Source organism: Hyperolius riggenbachi, chromosome 7 (assembly GCF_040937935.1).
Source record: "Hyperolius riggenbachi isolate aHypRig1 chromosome 7, aHypRig1.pri, whole genome shotgun sequence".
Classification (NCBI taxonomy): Eukaryota; Metazoa; Chordata; class Amphibia; order Anura; family Hyperoliidae; genus Hyperolius; species Hyperolius riggenbachi.
Genome location: NC_090652.1, coordinates 138523527 through 138544046, shown reverse-complemented (window position 1 = coordinate 138544046; position 20520 = coordinate 138523527). Strand labels below are relative to the sequence as shown.

The 20520-nt window shown below is 45.3% G+C and overlaps 1 protein-coding gene across 5 annotated transcripts in view; it reads right to left on the bottom strand.

The window, feature by feature from the left end:
• The window catches only part of CIITA (class II major histocompatibility complex transactivator), a 242012-nt gene that overhangs the window by 63832 nt on the left and 157660 nt on the right, over positions 1–20520 (bottom strand). The window contains exon 1 of one of the 5 annotated variants that reach the window (XM_068244684.1): positions 16600–16659. The exons of 3 other annotated variants lie outside the window; for them this stretch is intronic. In XM_068244684.1, the coding sequence (XP_068100785.1) occupies positions 16600–16621 (22 nt within the window). In that variant the 5' untranslated portion in view covers positions 16622–16659. Of the gene's footprint in view, positions 1–16429; positions 16580–16599; positions 16660–20520 lie in introns of those variants that run through there. One more of the 5 variants, XM_068244687.1, reaches the window with a different exon arrangement.

Sequence of the window (20520 nt, the reverse complement as noted above, 5' to 3'; positions counted from 1 at the left end):
GCATGTGTACAGAGCATGGAGCAGCTCTGGGGAACTTAAAAGAGTGGGGTATGAGCACAGCTCTGTGCCCTGGTGTCACTTTCCCCTTCATTACTAATGTCGGCTGTCCTCATTATTATCTGTAATTAAACTGATCCTGATCCATCCCGTTGTTTGGTTGGTCGGACCGGAAATTACATCATGATGTCCTGCCATATTATACTGTACTGTGCATGGCTGAGGGAGACCTTTCAGGACCCCCCCCCCACACACACACACACACACACACACACACCACCACCTTAATTATAATGCCACACAGCTTATTTCAGTTTTAAATATGTTACCCTTTGGATCCTGGGCAATATGACAAAAATTGCCTTCTTTGAAATTCTATGATAGAAATGATAGATAAATTGCATTACCGGTACTTAGCACTGCACAGTGTCAATTTTTCACATCTGCACATTCTGCAATAAGTACCCAGACCTCTGTAGTTGCTGCATTATGCAATTCAGGGCATCTTAAGGATCATTAAGACACTGCCACAAATTAGGTGGAAGAATCTTGCTTTTGTAACATCAGAGACATTAGAGTGCTGGTAAGCTTTGCACACGCTTGCATGAAAGATCGGATGCTGTCGACCACACTAGCCATCAGCCACACTATGTCCACTGCCCTATATTTTGACAGGCCGCAGAAGAGACTGAAAATGGATGTGTGGAATACTGTAATGATTTTCTATAGGCCAGTTCATAAAGTCCTGCTGCATGCATTATCCTGGGCAGCAGACTGTGTGGCCATCCAATTCATGCTTTGAACTTGTATCAGAGACTCAAACAAAGACATGAGCAAAGCATCAAAATGCAAAGCACCATTCATGTCTGCTGTGAACCAGCCCTAAAAGACGCATTGAAGCCTTGTTCACATAATAAATCGCCAGCGCTATTACAAGTGCTGAGTGTATTATTGAGCTTTTTTAAAGCACTTTTCCCAGCGCTTTGCGCACACTCTTATAGAAAATCATTACACAAGTGCTTTTAGGGCGATTTCTTAATTTGCCAGCACTTATCAAAAAACGAAAAGACCATAGTGTGAATAAGCAAGGGTGGCAGGCAGTCTCTCCTTTTTTTTGCTTTGTGTCAAATAGGTATGTAAAAATTCAGATAGTCCGCAACTCAGCTTCCATGCATGCAGAACTAGGCAGACTTATAAATAGCACACTTTATTTCTAAAAACAAATGAAATGAGAAAAAAATAAGAAGCAGCCCATATGGGGCAAATTTGTTAATATCTACTTTCTATTAACTAGTACAAACACGTACAAGATCCAACAGATGTTCTACATTCTAGCTATTTTTTAACCACTGAATAAAGATAAAGACACAATAAAATGAATGAAAAAAAAATGTTACATGTTGGAACAAGTGTTATAACCGTGCAGAGGGATACAAAATATATAGCATATGACATGGGAGCAAGCATATAGAAAGGATATAGCATGTGACATGGGAACAAGCATATAGAAAGTATATAGCATGTGACATGGGAACAAGCATATAGAAAGGATATAGCATGTGACATGGGAACAAGCATGTCTGCCTTTACTTCCTTTTTCAGTTACTGTCTAATGTTGTGTAACCCTCTAAAAGAGGGTCCCAAAGATTTTGCTAATGTATTTCTGTGTGTTAGGTAATTTTAGCATCTAAGGCTAAATTTCGCCTTAGATGCTCGCCTGTGGAACCAAAACGGCGCATGGAGGAGAGGAGGCGCTGTACTGGTCGCATAGACTGTTGCTAAGCGACCAAAGCACACAGAGCAGTGGAACTTTCCAGAAGCCCCGCACGGCCTGTCAGAAGCTACAGCAGAGGCACGAAGGGGCAGACCTAGAAGGGTGTAGCCGGAGGGAACTGGCTGAGACTAGCCAGAGCGCGCCAGAGAGGGGAAGAGAGCGGAACTTAGAGAAGTCGGCAGGCAGCGGAGAGAGTGGGGAAGAGGCCACGAGGCGGGTGTCTGCAGCGGTCACCCCAGAGCGTAAGAGGGGACCTGGCGGCCACGCAGCTACCTAAGCAGAGCAGAGAGACAGCGGCAACCAGGCCAGACAGTGACCGGAGACTAGAGGCAGTGTACACAGTGCCAATCCAAGCTAGCCCGGAAAGAAAGAAAATCCGTCAGTCAGATGAGTATGGGCCCTAGAGCCAACTACAAGTTACAGTGTGTGTTCAGTTAGCAGCCAGTGTCCAGCGGAGGCTTGCTGAGATAGAAATATAGCAACCCAGAACCTGGAGAGGCCAGGCCTGTTCATATTGCTGTTACCAGAGACTGTCTGTGTGCAAAAGGCATTTAATATACCGAGACATTGTGTTGATGATACAGTTGTTGCTGCCATCTAAAGTGAAGTAAACTGCTTCTGACTAAGTGAAGTGTATTGAGTGTGAAGTCTTTGCTGTTACAAGAGACATTATCAGCCTCTATTAAGTACCCCGCTGAGCTGACACAGCCACCGCTTGCTTAAGGCCTGATTCAGAGACAGTGTACCTGTCAAGTCCATTTGAAGTCAAGAGTTAAAGTTCAAGTATTCTTCTGTGTTATGTTCTGAAGTGTGACAAAAAGAGTGATCTAAGAAGTGAACCAAAGTGTGATTTATGCATATTACTTAAGTACACGGTCCTAAAGAAACCGGAAATTACTGAGTCTGTGATTGTAAAGACAACCTTTCAGTGTTAAAAGAAGATAAGTGAAAGAGGAGGAGTTGCATTGTGTCTTGTGATACTAAAGTGTGCTACAGTGGAAAGTGAACTGTCATCTGACCAAGATACAGAGTTAACTTACTTGGATTACAAGTTTTGCATCAACTCTAAATTAGAGTTTATTCAGCCTAAAAGTCAAAGTGCACTAAAAGAGAGTTATATTGTGGGAGAGTGATTTGGGTGGCATAGCTGGGTGCATTGGTCACTTTATATTTTATTTTGTTTACTTTTATTTTCCTAACCTTTTTGTTTATTTGATTTATTTTGTTTGTTATTTTTGGAGGCCCTATCCAGACAGGACAGGTGTGTTAAGTGTAAAGTGGGTTTGAAGTGAGGTCTTATCAAGGGTCAAGAGTCTAAGATATCTTTGAGCAAGGTGAACATCCTTTTGGGATCAACCAATGAACTGTGCAACTATACAGTACCATCTTATGAACTGTCACGAGTTCCCCTAAGGTTTTGCTGAGCAATATAGCTTGGACTTGGTTGCAAGGGACTGAGAACTGTTTAGGAACTGAAATTGCTCAGTAGACCATCCCCTTTCCCCAGCCCACGCCCCAACAGTGGTACTGTGATGTAAACATGCTGTAAAGTGATTGCTTGTTGTACAAGGAGAACTTTGTAGCTTACATTTCTTATATAATTTGTATTTAACTTAACCTTTTTATTCGGAGCATTTACCGGTGCACCGGCTGTTAAGACTTGGGGATTGTGTATTTTGACCTGTGATGTGCAAGAGAGGTGTACTGGGTTGTTGAAGTGTTACAGGTTGATTCAAGCTGACAGTGACCATCGTTAGGTCGCAAATAAATCTTTGATACTTTCATCTGAGTCAGTGTCTGCTGGATTCCCCTCAGACGGGGCCTGGTGCTAACGTTTAAATCGGGTTACAGTTGTTCTGAGGAAGACCTGATATTGTAAGACAATTACAGCAGTTTTCAGTGGACCTCTGGTCCAAAATTCTTTTTGCTTTGGAAAGAGTACAGAAACGAGATGTCCAGCCTTGTGGTATAGCATAACCTTATGAGGACTGGTCATCTCTGTTTCTGTAGAATTCTACCCGATTATAGTCCTATAATGTGCAACAACTTCGAGAGGCAGTAGAGGATAGAGGGTTCTGGCATGCTTTGGTCCATGGGCTCCCTAAGACTTGACTAAATAGTGAACAACAACAATGTACAACCCGCGTTTGAAACTTCTTGGAGAGGCAGAGACCTCTGACATTATACAGGAGGCAGATAAAGATACTTACTGTATATCACATGGCAAAAGTGCTGCCACAAAATTCACAATCGGTCAGAAGTTTAGTGTTACTCAACATTATTACTGCAGGTATCCCTTTATGAAAAATGGTGCTTGCCAAAAAAAAACATATATTGGCTAAAATAATCTCAAGTACCCCTTTATGCAATATTTGTTAGGTGTACTTCAAATTTTAATGTCAATATTTTTCAAACATTCACTTATGCTTTTAAGTAACAAAATACAGTATAGGTGTTTGAGTTCTTTCCATTCATGAACTATCTTTTTGTCAACTCACAACTCACGATAATGGATAGACTATGACAAGTACACCCTGAGCCTAACATATGTACCATCTGGGGTATGCATACCGTATGTTGAGATCCTAGGTCCTAAGTGAACCACCCACTTTCCTGTGCAGACTAACCAGCATCCCAGCTACAAGTTGGTAGATTAGCAACCCATCTCAAAAAGATCCTGCATGTTTGCAGATGCCTTCTTTCCCAGTCTGCCAGTGCTGTATGAGTAAGGTGAGTGGAATAAGGAGCAGGGAGCAGAGACTGGCAAACAAAAATGGGGCAGGGGTCTGTTAGTGGCCCTCAAACCATGTGTTAGACAAGCCCAGAGTAAAAACTTTCTTTCTGCCTCTATCAATTAATTGCCAGTGAGAAGATACTCCTTGCTAATTAATGTTCTCTTGCAGGTATTATGACAGAAAAATAGAAAAAACTCCAGTGGGTAAAACACATCACTCGCAGCAAGATAATCCTTCAACAATAGTACTCCATCAAGTGTCTGCACAACTATTTCATTTCCTCTGTATGGAGAAGAGTGAGGCTGGGAGCACACTAGACAGTGCAGAAAGCTATGCGTTTACTGCGCTGTGCGCTTTTCACTTTTTGATGCGTTTTTGTATGCATCAGCATTTGCGTTCCCCATGTGCAGTTTTTATGCCTTTTAAGCATTTTTGTTGCATTTGCATTTTTATTTTCAATAATCAATGTCATAAAAAAAAATGCATAAAAAAAACATGTAAAAACGCATTCCCCTGCGTCTCCATTGACATACATTATGTGCGTTTTACTTGCACGTTAGAAAATTATACAGCAAGTTGTGCGTTATAAAAAAACACTATGTAAAACGCACTTATATGCATTTTTACATGTGGCCCATAGACTTGCGTTAGCAGCAAAAAAGCTAGCGCTTCTGCCTAGTGTGTTCCCAGAGAAGTACAGCGGTCATTTATTACACATCTACCTCACCAGACTATAGACAACCAGAACATGAGGCTTCTAGTGCTATTGCTAGATGTCAGGGATGCTGAAGAGGCTTTCTGCATGCAAGTATTGCTGGAGTACTGTTTGTTTGAGCAGGGAGAGTTTGGTAAGACTGTTATTACATTTAGTGCAGTGATATTTAATCTTAGTATTATCACAGGACTCTTTTGGCACTTGGCACAATGAGTATCTTCAGCAACTTAATAAAAACTAGACTGATGCTCAAACTGTTCCAGCTTTATCCAGAAACAAATACCAATTATTAAGATTCACTTCCCCCTCGCTTCTAATGCACTTTCAAGATTGTGCAAACAGCCTGCTTGGTTTGGCAAAATTATTGCAACACACCCAACTGTGTTTACAAAGCCTTCTAGGCATAAACTACCCATTCTATTGTCCCTGTATAACCCGTCCATTCTATTGTCCTTGGCAGGGGAGTAGCAATAGGGGGTGCAGAGGTTGCGACCGCATCGGGGCCCTTGGGCCAGAGGGGCCCCGTAGGGCCCTCCCTGAACTGCAGTATTAGCTCTCTATTGGTCCTGTGCTCATAATAATCACTTCTATAGATACTTTGAATAGTGGTAATCATTAACAACCTGTTCCCCATCCCCTTCTTGCACCTCTGACACTGTAGTTGCCATTGGCAGGTTTTGGTGCGCCGCATCAATTGATATGAATAGAGTGCTTGGGGGGGCCCCATGTAAAACTTGCATCGGGGCCCACAGCTCCTAAGCTACGCCACTGGACCTTGGATAACTTGTCCATTCTATTATCTCTATTCTATTCGCCTCTGCCACGAGTCTAGCATGTGCACAGCGGCCCCTGCCAGTGGTCAGCCTGGCGGATCGATTTGGCCAGCCGAGAACATTGTTCTCCCCACTCACCTGCTTGCCGCATGTCGTCACTTCCATGCCACTCCATCATCCCTAAACACATTGCTAGCCTGCAGGTTAGTGATGCATCTGTACAGTGTCTGTGCCACAATGTCGCCTCATGGATCTGGTGCCAATCCCTGCTAGCGACACTTCTGATACATGTGTACGAGGCTTAATGCCCAGAAAACTAGTCAGGATCCCCACCTGAAAAAAATGTTTTTAAAACTTATAAATCCTGTTGTTAACAGTGCCCAACTGAACACTGGTGAAGTAAATGAGTGTCAAATCACTTGAAGCATAAACAGCTAGGTTATGTGAAGTGGGTGGTGTACTGTTGCTTTCCAGTGCCAATGCCAAAGGTCTGAATTTAAATTATCTGACATTTCCCCATCGCCTGGACATTTGGGGAACCACAGTGAAATACTCAAAGATGCTTTTGCTGGAGTTCCCTTCTACTATTGCAGCTTTAGGGTGTCAGTGAGTGGTGGAGGTGTTGGCAGTGTGGGAGAGCCTGGCAGATGAGCAGCGGTGCTGTGTTGGGTAGTGGCAGTGCCAATGAAGTCCTGCAGAGCGGCGACAGTGCTGCTGTGGGTAGAAGCGGTGCTGAGAGAACCTGGCATGGAGCTACAGTGCTGTGGCAGGTGGTAGCAGTGACAGGGGAGCCTGACAATGGAGAGGTGGGTAACAGCAGCAAGTGGCAGTGACCCTGCAATCAAGATTGAAGAAAATGAAGTTGAAGAAGAAATAAATATACATCAATTTAATACTAGAGAAGCACTACAAGGAACCCAGTAAAGTCCTATTAGTCTAATTAGTGGACCAGTGGGGAGCCCCAGCAGGAAATATAAAGATGCTTTTGCCAGGGCTCCCTGTGCAGGAGAGTCCTGGCAGAGAGCAGCGAAGGTCCAGAAGCTGTCAGCCCTGCAGTGGCGAGGAGGGGTGTTGCCAGGGATATAGCCTAATTTTACCACTCACCAGCACTCAGGTGCGTCGCTAGCCCCATAGATTCGCAGCATGTGCCACGGATCTATTCTCGGGTGCCCCGAACTCCCCCTGACAGAATCATGCAGCAGGCAGCACAGTACTCACCTCTGGTGCTTGGTGTCCGAGTTCATTTTTATTTCACGGGCTTCTCCCCCTAATGTTTGAGAATGAATTAGATGCTACAGCTCCTAGCGTCTGACGCTAGGGGGAGATGTCCGGAAGTGAAGATGCCTCAAGTGGACGGAGGAGGTGAATAATCTGTCGCCCGCTGTTCTACTATGCCGGGGGGTCCGGGGTCATCCAGGGCACATCCAAGGGCTGGGGCAGAGCCGGCACCTATGTGTGTGTGTGTCCCTCTCCTCTGCCAGCTATGCCCACCTTCTCTCTCCTCTGCAACACAGCATCTCATTACTGACATGGTGCCTGGATCTCCCGGGACCCTAGCAATGCCCCTGAAGCAATCTTGAACTCACAAAAAATATCCTTCTCCAGCTCACAATTCCAGCACAGGGTCCCTCTTTACCTTCTGTCTGGGAGGGCAGCTGTTGTCAAGAGCACCCACACTAGGCATGCACCAGAATGCTCCACACATGCCACGTAGAACAAAGCCACCTGTGCACGCGTACGAATGTAATTGCCGCCGGGAGACTTAGGCGCAGGATACAGCCGATATAGGGCTTACCCTGGTCCTGCACAAGTCCCAGCAGCGTTAATTACTATTCCCCCTCCAGGTCCACGTGGATGGTGGAGAATGATGTAATTCAGCTGCCAGCCGATGCTGGCGGCCGAATTACAGTGCTTTAAAAAGAAACTTTAGCTCCATCTTCTGACGGCGCCGAAGTTACTTACTGTGCGCCGCTATAGCCGTAATTCCTATTATGACCTATGGTGTCACCGGCTGCGCCCAAATCTCCTGCGCTGTAATCCATGTGTCCGTCCGTGCACAGATTTTTTTACTCCGTGCACAAACACTTAATTCTATTAGTCACAGATCGTACATGCACAAGCCCAGTGTGAGCGCGCTTACCGTATTCAAGGCTGCACTCCCAAAGAACCATATTTAAGCCATAGGATCAAAAATGTTTAAAGGAACCCACTGCTGCAACAGTAGGCTGGAGAAGGATTTGGTAAGCCTCTTGACAGATTCTTTCAACATGAATAACAAGTAGAAGCGCTCTACAGACAGGTAGATTACATTAAACAGTCAATCATAGCAGATCACCATACAAGTCCACTACACAGTCTTTAGGGGTGTCCTGTATGCAGATCTTCATCCCAAAGGGTTCCTTCCAATCTTTATACATAATCAGTACCTCGGAAGAGAAAATATAAAACGCAAAAATAGTGAAGTTCTGTAAAACAATACAATCTCCACCACCTTCAAACGTGCCATGACCAACACCTCTATTAGGCCAATAATAGATTGCGCTCACTAGACAGTATGGCCGAGCCAGCCACAGACCAGCAAAAGAGCCTTGATTAGGGGTCACCACTCTCTTTTCATTCACCTCGTTAGGACTTGCAATGACAGTAAACAGGACATAGCATAATACTGTTTTGATCAGCAGTTGTCACACATAGCAGCCATGTCTGCTACCTATTCTGGGTCAGGCAGGATTCAGCTATGGGGGGCGCTTTGGAATTTCTGCCTCTGGAGCTGGGGAATCTTTACCATCTCTGGAGGCAATTATGTTGTCCGTTGTAAAGAAATGCAATTGATGCAATGTGAAAGGACCCTAGAAAAGAACAAACTTGTTTAGGGCTCTTTTCCACTATGAAATGCGATCGCGATTGCAATCGCGATTCCGATCGCGATCGCAATCGCATTTCAATTTCCACCATGCGATTGCGATTGAGCTACTATACTCATTATAGTCCAGCTCAATCGCATACAAAACGCGGCAGGACGACGATTGCGCTTTGACCAAAATCGCATCGCAATCGGATCGCACTAATGGAAATTGCTGCTGCAGTTTCCATTAGTTCAATGTACCTTGCGATTTGCGATCAGAAGCAAATCGCAGGCTAGTGGAAAAAGGCCCTAAGTATGCTTTGTGTATTTTAACCCCCTTCTCTTCTGACCCTTCACATAACCAGATTATATTGTATAGATGGCCAGGTGATAACATTGTTTCATATTTCAGTCTTGTAGCTTTTGGCGTGACCTTCCTTCTCACCAGACCATGAACTAGCAGTAAGAAAACTAGAAAACTAAAAGGAATTTACAAAAGTTACTCTTTCGGCAGGTAAAATAGTTCACCTACAGTATATGTATGTGGTTGTGCATTTAGTTGTTTACCTGGAGCTCCAAGTCCCTGTATTACAATGTCAGCTGAAGTGGGTCAACAAGAAGAAATTGCAAGTTTCAAAAATTCTAATTTGTCATGTGCTGTCCAGACATTAGTACTTTTATATACTATTTGTATGTATACAAGATTTTATAGGCTTATTGCAGTAAAGTAATGGCACTCACCGGTGAGTCAAAACTCCTTGGTGGCATTGAATACTATTCCCCTTATGAGTTGCCGCAACTCGGAGGTCCAGCAACCACCTGAGCCCCCAATTACCATTATGCGGCCCGCGTGGCATAACATTTCTGCTATGGGACGCGTGATTTTGGCGCCGTAACCACCTGCTTTATAATTTGTAAAAAGCCCAAATTACTATAAAAACAGTGTAATTCGACCTCCAGGAATAGCTGGGCGGCGACCTGGAGAGGGAACAGTAATTAGCCAGGGCTATTGCAGGAGCAGGGTGAGCCGTTTTTCGGCTTTACCCTGCGCCCACATTTTCCGGCACCTTAGCTTACTAAACCTGACACCTGCAACTAGTAAGTAAACGTATAATTCACCCCTCCCCACAAAAAAAAAAATAAAACAACAACTTCCTACTCTGTCTGGTCTCACTGAATGTTTACACGCTGCAGCAACTCTCTGGAGACCCTGAGATGCAGGGGTGGTACTGGTTTCAAGGGTGGTACTGGTTTTTAAATAACCTTTAAGAGGAAATAACGTTACAACGGTGTGTCTCAGATGCATCTGATTTGAATTTTTTCTATAAACATAGTCATGGTTCAAGAGAACTTGATATGAAAAGCTGGTTTAGCATGTGATCTCTAGTATTTGTTTCACTGCTTTACAGCTTCTTTGTCTTGGAAAACACCATTCTTTCCTGCTCATGAAATAAGCACAATACACATGCAAACCATTCAAGAGATGTTACAGCTACAGGGGTTTTTTCCATGTAATTCTTGAGTCGCGGTATCTATTCTGATTTTTTAAAGTTGGCATCGGCCATTTTGTAGCAACATTGCTGTGGGGTGAATTTGCAAAGCTGTGGTGTGAATTTACAAGGCTGTGGTGTAAATTTGGGCGTTAGACTACTTCAGGGGACTCAGCAAGAAACCTCATAGGGAAATTCAGCTAACGTGATTGGTTGGATGGCATCCTCTCAAACTGCTAGGTTTCCAATAGGTTGAAGTAAACTACGCCCACACTATTTCGCCAAACGCTTTGTGCTGGAAGAGGGTGCAGTGATTGGAGCGCTGTTCCCTATGAGGTTTCCTCCTGGATCCCTTAAATTAGACTAGCCCCTGTCTATACAGTGAATTGGCATTTTCTGTGGTGTGAATGTGTATTGCTTTGATGTGAATTTGTATTGCCGTGGAGCGAATTTGTATACATTATTATTTTTAAATAACAATGGGAATTTACCACCAATTTTAAGTGATAAACAGCAAAAGAAAAATCCAGATATGACAAGTAAATATTACAGTATAGATAAACTTTACCAAAGCTAAAAACAGTATAAAATGTCTTGTTTAAAAATAGTCGTGGTGGTGTGAATTTGCATTGCTGCGGTTTTAGTGGTGTGAAGTGGCATTGCTGTGGTGTTAATGGTGTGAATTTGCATTGCTGTGGTGTTAGTGGTGTGAATTTGCATTGCTGTGGTGTTAGTGGTGTGAATTTGCATTGCTGTCCTGTGGTGTTAGTATTATGAATTTGCATTGCTGTGGTCAGGACAATGGAGTGGGAGTCGAGAAGTCAGAGTAATTTTTGGGTACATGGAATCAAAGTGGTAAAAAAAATGCTCAGATTCTGACTCCTAATACATTTAAAGTGTACCAGAGACGTTAAAAAGTAAAGATTTTATACTTTCCCGGGGCTTCCTCCAGTTCCATAAGGTCCACTGAGTCCCTCGCCAGCCTCCCGTGTGCCTCCATTCAGCCCCGGTAACTGGCTAAGTTGCATCGGTCGGGGTCCTCTGCACATGTGTAGACCCCCGCGCATGCGCAGAAGACCCCGACTGACGCGACTTAGCCAGTTACCGGGGCTGATTGCGGCTGAACGGAGGCACGCAGGAGGACGGTGAGGGACATGCTTATGGGGTTGGAGGAAGCCCCGGGTAAGTATAAATGAATTTGCATCGCAAGTGAAAAAGTACCAAGAAGTAGGTAAAAAGGAATATAAAAATTATTCTGAGTATTTTCTTGCTTGTTGGTGGCTTATAAGGCATTTTATATATAATGTGAAAATATCACGTAGGAGAAAACTCAGGAGAAATAGTGAATTGGATTGGGCCCAGTATGAGTTGTGCATCCAGAGCTGCCACTTTCCTGTTCCGTTGCATTGAATTCCTGCTGTTACAGGGAATGCAACAGACACTGTGAACATAGCCTATACTTTTTCCATAGACCCTGAAAAAGCATGCAGATCACGTTTCTGACAAAAATCTGACAAGATTAGCTACATGCTTGTTTCAGGTGTAGGTTTCAGACACTGATGTCAGCATGATCAGCAGGACAGGCAGGCAACTGGTAACGTTTAAAAGGAAATAAATATGGCAGCTTCCATATACCTCTTGTTTTAGGCACCCTTAAGGCTGGTTTCACAGTGGGACGTTAAAGTCCCACGTTACAGCAGCCTGTAACGCAGCCTAACTCACAGCAAGGATTAATCAATGGGCTGTTCACAGTGCCCACGTTGCGTTACATAGTAACGCAGCACGTTTAAACAAAGTGCTGCATGCTGTACGATATACTGGGCTAAGCAGCGTTAGACTGCTTGCACATGCTCAGTAATGTTGGAGGAGGAGGTCTCCCCTCCTCCTCCGCGGCCAGCCACATGGCTAATTAATATTCACTGCACTGTGGTGACTCATGGTAGGACTGTAGTGTTGCCCGGATCATGAACCAATCGTTCATTTGATCCGGATCTTTTTTCTGAGTCGAATCATCCGGATCATTACAATGAAAGATTTGGTTCACAGTGGATGTCTGTCTGGAAGAAACAGGAACATACAGAATGTACAGTGCAGGGAAAGTCCTGTCCTGCTAATCATTTCAGCCAGTCTGCTTCCCTCGTAAAATGATTCAAATGATTTGGTTCAAAGATCCGGATCTTTTCAATGATCTGATTCAAATGATCTGAATCCTTAAAAAGATCCGGACTTCCTATCACTATCCTGGATCGGCTGCTTTGAGAGCTGCATAACGCAGCTCAATCTGACGTATAACATCAACACCACCATGCGTTGCGTTAGGGGCACGTTATACAACCATAACGTCCCCTAAAACGCAACGTCTTGGTGGGAAAGTAGCCTAACTGTTCATGTCACACATTTATAAAGTGTGCATTTCTGAGTATTTGGAATAAATTGCATTTGGCCATTGTTTTATTGGCAATTTTAATGCCCTAGATTGCTATTCTGTTTACTGTATTTTTTGGACTATAAAAACTCACTTTCTCTCTCCCAAAAGTGGGGGGAAAAGTCACTACGTCTTATAGTCCAAATGCAGGGAGTTCCTGACTTGTGAACGCCTGCCAATACGAACCTCCAACCTGCTGCAATGTCGGACACTCCCTGTACTGTGGCCATGCAGAGGAGGACACAGGGGGGAAAACGGAGAACAAATAGGGACACAAAGGGGCATAGAGGAGGACATAAGGAGCACAGAGGCGAACACAAGGGGGACAGAGGAAAATAAAGGGAGACACAAGAGGTACAAGGGGGCATGAGGTACAAAGGGGGCATAATCCACAAGATGCCCCTTCATCATGGATGCACCATGTTAAGTATTTATTTTTTTCTCCTGGTTTTGTCCTCTAAATCCAGGTCTTATAGTCAGGAGCGTCTTATAGTCCGAAAATACTTTTTTTAACATAAAGTAAAAGTGGAATTGTGAAGTATCAGTTTCCTGACCTAGTTAGCTGTTTTGGTGCAGCAATTCTGCTATAAACTGAGGATAAACTGAGGATACAATCATGTGACTAAGGGCCGGTTCACACTGGCACTTACCTGGTAGATGGATCTCTGAAAACTGATCCGATTTAGCTTTGAAGGAATCCACTTCCATTCCGTTCAGTTGGTTCAGTTCCGTTTTCCCATATCTCTCCCCCCCCCCCCCCCCCCCCCTGACCCCGTCACCAAAGTAGATTGCTGGCTAGAACAGTCCGTTTTTAGCCACAATCCATTTCTCATTGCCCCAATGCAGTACTTCAGTGTCTGTTCCTGTTCCCCTGGGCCCCGTTGTCCGGAAAAATCAATGCAGCTCCAAACTTGCGGTCCGTTCCAGCAGAGTGTGTGGAACAGATCTTTTCAAACAGACCAATGTGACGAATCCATAGGTTAACATTGGATACGTATGCATTTGTTACGATCCGTTCTGTTATGATCCTTGACCCGACCGCTTTTTATTGCCAGTGTGAACCAGGCCTAAGGAACCGTTTAATTGCATCCAGCTAACATCCTTATTGGCTTAGTTATGCCCAGGTCATGCCACTATAATTACTCTCTATAATTATACTCCTTTTCTTACATGCTAAAATGTCAGTGCCCCTATTTCGGCAGTGTAAAAAAGGCTTGTGGGAGGATATTCATATTTTAGCCCACCTCCAGATTAATCAGTGCAGTCCTGCAGTCAGGGATGGTTCTAGCTCCAATGCGTCCCTGGCAAAATCGACATGGGTCCCCTTTGGGACTTGGAGGTTGGAATCTTATCAGTGGGGAAACAAATAACAGAACTAATGAAAAAAGATTCTAACCCCTTACAATATAATCCAAAAGCTGAAACAAAAACCTGGAATTGTACTTTAATTATATTGATAAAGACATAACTGTATACAAAACATCACACCCTGGAATATACAGTATACCTGCCTGCACACAACTGTAAGTCAGGCCATTTCTGGGAAACTAAACAACAGCGCCAAGTCTTTGGAAACTCCCTATGCAAGTCTCCTTGGACAGCAGCCCAGACTGCTGCGTCTAGCATGCTACTTTCACTTTCACATGGCCACATGCCAAAGATACAGAAGCACAAAGCAAATCATAGATAGTAGACCTTCACACAAAGTGCCAAGCCCACAAAGCCTATTCATATTCTTTATCTGCTACACAGAGATGTATATAAAGTGAATGCAAAGGTATAAAGTACTAACTGCAAGAAACTGAAGGTCGTCAGGAAACCACATGGGCACAAAGGGTTTGCTAGTGTATTTGTAACAGAAAGCAATCTTTTGATACACTGTATATACAAAATGTTATAAATGCTGCATAAAACCACTGGAGGAAATGTATAGAATGATTTCAGCTTCCTGCATTCATCTGCTAGGGCAAATAGAAACAGCACAATTAATAAAACAAAAAGCACAGAACTACAAAGCACTCCTTCAGTGCAATGTGTTGTGCAGTAGCCTATGACAACAAACCAAATACTGTATATACAGACGTCTAACAGAGGAACTCCAAGGCTCACTGATGTACATGCACAAGGAAACACGCCATCAGACTGTCACCTAGTACACACTATGCAATTTTCCCATCAGATCAATGGGAAATTTCCTGTTGTTCCATCATTTCCAACACGTCCGATCTGTTTCCGTTTGAGAAAGGAATTGGTTTTGAGATCAGTACTGCACAAAATTGAGCCTGTTCTCAATCGCAGGCGGATCGGACAAGTTGGAAATGATCAACCAACAGGAAATGTCTCATCGATCTGATGTAAAAATTGCATTGTGTCTATGTGTACAGATCTATGAACACATACTTAGTTTTAACAAAGCGTGGATTCTTGTTGATATAGCGGATGTGGCAAATGTCTAAAGACTTCAGAAAGTCCCATACACTTATACTATTTCCTGCCGATATACAGCAGATTCGATCACTGTGATCGAATCTGCTGTGAAATCGTTGCGCAAACGCTGACCGAACGTTCAATTTCCGTCCGAAATCGATCGGGCCCGTCAATCTATCCAGGTGGAAAATTTCGCTCGATCACCGGCGGGTCAGGAGTGCATCGATAGCGGCATTCGAACGTCCGACGACCAACGCTAGCGGCAATACATTACCTGATCTGGCCGGCGCGTATCCCCTCTGTCCCTGCTGCTCCTTCTCAGCAGGGCTCCGAGCGCCCTCTACTGTTTAAACTTCCCCGGACAGGAAGTAAAGTGAAGCTGGAGCCCTAGAGCCCAGAGCGGAGAAGACAGCGGAGACCGGGGGACTCGCACCGGCCGGATCAGGTAATGTATGCAGGTAGGGGGGGGGGGGGGAGGGCAGGAGTTTTGCAGCTTCACAGACGGTGAATCGATTTCATGCTGAGGCAGCCATACGATCCCTCTCTGATCAGATTCGATCAGAGAGGGATCTATCTGTTGGTCGATCTGATGGTAAATCGACCAGTGTATGGCCACCTTTAACATGCAGAATTTTTCTGCAACGCAACTGACCACTGTGAACAGGGCCTTACTATATCAGAGTTTACTATAACGAGATTGTACTGTAGTGTGAACTGAGTATTTCCATTAGTCCTATTCCTCTAGTCTTAAAATTAAATCCATCCAACTACACAACCTTTTTGCCGTGGTCACAAAACCTACACAATGTGACTTTCAGATAAAACAGTGAAGTGAAGTGAAACCAACAACTCAGCCACAGGACTGATTCATATGCATATCGTCCATCCTATTCCTTCTGATCACAATACACAGATTCCTACTGATCACAATACACAGATTCCTTCTGATCACAATACACAGATTCCTTCTAATCACAATACACAGATTCCTTCTAATCACAATACACAGACACAGATTCCTTCTGATCACAATACACAGATTCCTTCTGATCACAATACACAGATTCCTTCTGATCACAATACACAGATTCCTACTGATCACAATACACAGATTCCTTCTGATCACAATACACAGATTCCTTCTGATCACAATACACGGATTCCTTCTGATCACAATACACAGATTCCTTCTGATCACAATACACAGACTGATTCTACATTTTAGCAGACGAGCGGAAAAGACCTTACCTGCGCTGAGCTCAGGTGGACGAGCAGGACAGTCCCGAATACTAGTGTTCTCTGTACAGTCTGCAGCCCTGTCTCATGCTTTGCAGACGTACAGTAACACACAGCTGTTCTTGCAATACACAACATGCACGGAGTCATCAGCCTGTGAAGCGCACATTCTCTTCACTCACCTTTCATAGTTGAGCAGCGCATGTATCTCAGCACCGCGCCCCGCTCAGCACAGGGGATAGAGTCACATCTCGGGAAAGCACCGCGCATAGGGGGCCGGGTTATGCCACACGTGCGCGCTGCACAGTACACAGAGCGGAGACCTCCACTGGGCGCTTTGCTCTATGGCAAGTAGAAAACAGTACCGTCCCCCCTATGAGCCTAATGCATGCTCTGCTGTGTGACAAGTAGAATATATTACTGTTCCCCCTATGAGCCCAATGCTAGAGATGGCCCAAACCTCCGATTTTCGGTTCGCGAAAAGTTCGGTTCGCGCGAACTTTCGCGAACCGCAATTGACTTCAATGGAGTGGCGAACTTTGAAAACTAGAAACAGTTATGCTGGCCAGAAAAGTGATGGAAAAGATGTTTCACGGGGTCTAACACCTGGAGGGGGGCATGGCGGAGTGGGATAGATGCCAAAACTTCCGGGGGAAAAAACTGGATTTGACACAAAGCAGCGTTTTAAGGGCAGAAATCACATTGAATGCTAAATTACAGGCCTAAAGTGCTTTAAAACATCTTGCATATGTATACATCAATCAGTGAGTGTAATTAGAGTACTGCTTCACAATGACACACCAAACTCCCTGTGTAACGCACCGCAAACAGCTGTTTGTGTAGTGACGGTCGTGCTGGACTGGTGCGCACCATGGCCAGAGTGCAGACCGTGGTTTTCAAGCCCAGTGCTTTAAAACATCTTGCATGTGTATACATCAATCAGGAAGTGTAATAAGAGTACTGCTTCACACTGACACACCAAACTCGCTGTGTAACGCACCACAAACAACTGCTTGTGTAGTAACAGCTGTGCTGGACTGGTGCGCACCATGGCCAGAGTGCAGGCCGAGGCGGTTTTCAAGCCCATATGGTCGCCGGGCTATGGTAGCTCAATGAAAGAACAACAGAGACTGTCACGTAGGTATATGCAGTGATGGGTATTATAATGTGCACCTGTCACACACAGACAGGTACCGAACAGGCACAGTGACACTGCGTGCGCTCACGTAGGTAGGTGGGTGCACTGAAGTGAACAACAGGTAGTAGGTATATGCAGTGATGGGTATTATAATGTGCACCTGTCACACACAGACAGGTACCGAACAGGCACAGTGACACTGCGTGCGCTCACGTAGGTAGGTGGGTGCACTGAAGTGAACAACAGGTAGTAGGTATATGCAGTGATGGGTATTACAATGTGCACCTGTCACACACAGACAGGTACCTGACAGGCTCAGTGACACTGCGTGCGCTCACGTAGGTAGGTGGGTGCACTGAAGTGAAAAACAGGTAGAAGGTATATGCAGTGATGGGTATTACAATGTGCACCTGTCACACACACAGGTAGTCACTGAATGTGCTGGGCCTGGCAGTGGCACACACAGTAGGAATTACCAAGGCTGTCGATGCAACACAAGGTCAGTGGGACACACACAAACAAACAAAAAATAGATCACAAGAACAAGATTAGCTCTCAAAAGAGGTGTTGAGGGATGCTTTTTTAGCAATAACAATCAGCCAGGAGCAAGCTAACAAGCCTACAAGAGCCTAACTAAGCTTTCCCTATGAGAGTCTGCAGCAGCTATCCCTTCTCTAATTACTGTTGGCACACAAATGAGTCCAATGCCTGATGCTGCCTGCCTTTTATAAGGGGAGGGGGGGGGGGGGGGGGGCTCCAGGAGGGAGTGTAGCCTAATTTGCTACAATGTGCCTGCTGACTGTGATATAGAGGGTCAAAGTTGACCCTCATGATGCACTATGGGGGCGAACTGAACTTCCGGAAAAGTTTGCGGTTCTCCACGATGGCGAACCACGGAAGTTCGCCGGTTCCTGTTCGCCGGCGAACCGTTCGGCCATCTCTACCCAATGCATGCTCTCCTGTGTGACAAGTAGAAGATCATATTGTTTCCCACCCTATTTCCCACCTTGCTCTCTCTGTGGCAAGTATAAACCATCACTTATTTTAAAGAGAATCTGCAACAACAAAAAACACCCCTTGGGGGATACTCACCTACAGAGGGGGAAGCCTCTAGATGCTAATGAGGCTTCCCGCTTTCTTCCCCCTCTGGGATCCAATGCTGGCAGCCTCTGAAAGTACAGCCAACAAGTCTGATGACTAGTTCCTGGCTCCAGCGCAGGCGCAGTAGTGGCTTTCCAGTAGTGGGTTTCCAATGGGCTCTGGCGGAAATAACCTGCGAGTCGCCTAAGTAGTAGAGTGGATCCAATCCTGCTAGGGATATTTCTGCCGGAGCTTATTGGAGAGCCGGGACTGCGCTGGAGCGGGGAAGGGAAATATTTACATTGCTGCTGTTCGTGGCTGCCCACAGAGCCGGGACAAGGTCCTCCAGCACCCAAGGCTGAGACACCAAAGTGCGCCCCTCCGTACCTCCCACCCCAGCCGACACACACTGATTGCTATTAGACTAAGAGGCACCCCAGGGCCCCCAACACCTTAGCCTCTATTTATCTGGCTTGCAGTCACTGCCATGTATCCCCTTTTCTTATTCCTCTCTGCTTCAAACACAATAGGGGAATGATAGCTGAGTGAGTTTTGTGCCTCCTCCTACACTGCGCCCTGAGGCTGGAGCCTCTCTCACCTCTGCCTCGGCCCGGCCCTGGCTGCCCACGTTGGATCCCGGAGGATGAAGAGGACAGGGGAAGCCTCCTTAGGATCCAGAGGCTTCCCCCTCCTGAGGTAAGTACCCTCAGGGACTTCTTTTTTTTTTTTACATTCTCTTTAATGCAAACCTGTGGGGGAATGAATGTAAAGTTACTTTTCTCATAAGATGGAAGCCTCTGGATGATTCAGAAGCTTCCTTGACCCTCCACCCCACCACTGCTCGCTGGGACCCTCTATTTCTTAGTGGCTGTGCTCCCATCTGTGTACAGGCACAACTGCAGTGCGCAGGTGCAAGTATGGCCCACGGCGGCGCAGTACCCGCCAGCCTGTTTCCTCTGGGCATGAGCGGTCCGTGCTACTGGACAGGCACAGGCCATACTTGCATCTGTACATTGCAGTCGCACTTGCACATGGACAGGAGCGTGACTGCGTGAACATATTTGACAAGCCCTTATTGAATACAGAAAAGCTTTTGCATTGGCTAAATGAGACACCGGCAGCTGGCCTTGTGAACTAGCCCTAAACATGCCCATTCATAATACAATCTTGATTGTATAATTTTACCACTTCTATGTAATATGAGGGACTACCGAAATATTTATTCAATGTGTATTTACTCAGTTTACCCTTCTACTACATAGACTTTGTAAGATTGTACACTCAAGATTGTATTATTAATGTGCACCTTAAAGGAGTTGTCAGGCAATTTTAAATAAAATAAACGCTACTTACCGGGGTCTTCCTCCAGCCCCAAGCTCCCAGGACCTCCCTCGCCGCATCTCTGCAAGCAGCCGTTTGCCGGAGCTCCGACCCGGTTCCCGGCGATGACGTCAGAGCGACCTGCGCAGTCCGCTCCGGCCCACGTGGCGGTGATTGACAGCGCCGATCGCGCAGGCGCAGTACAGAGCGACCTCCAGGTCACTCTGACGTCATCGCCGGGGACCGGGTCGGAGCTCCGGGAAACGGCTGCTTGCAGAGATGCGGCGAGGGAGGTCCTGGGAGCTTGGGGCTAGAGGAAGCCTCCGGTAAGTAGCGTTTATTTTATTTAAAATTGCCTGACAACTCCTTTAAGGTACTGCATACACATCCTTTCAGCTGCTCCGTGCCGGATGGACACTTGCCAGCACTTGGCACTTGGAGTCACATCTGAGCAGAGCTACAGCCGCATTCAGGATGGACATAAGGCAATTTATTGCTTCTCAGGAACTTCACCACTTGTCAACCACTAACAATTATGGGGAGACACATGCTACCATTTGGCTGC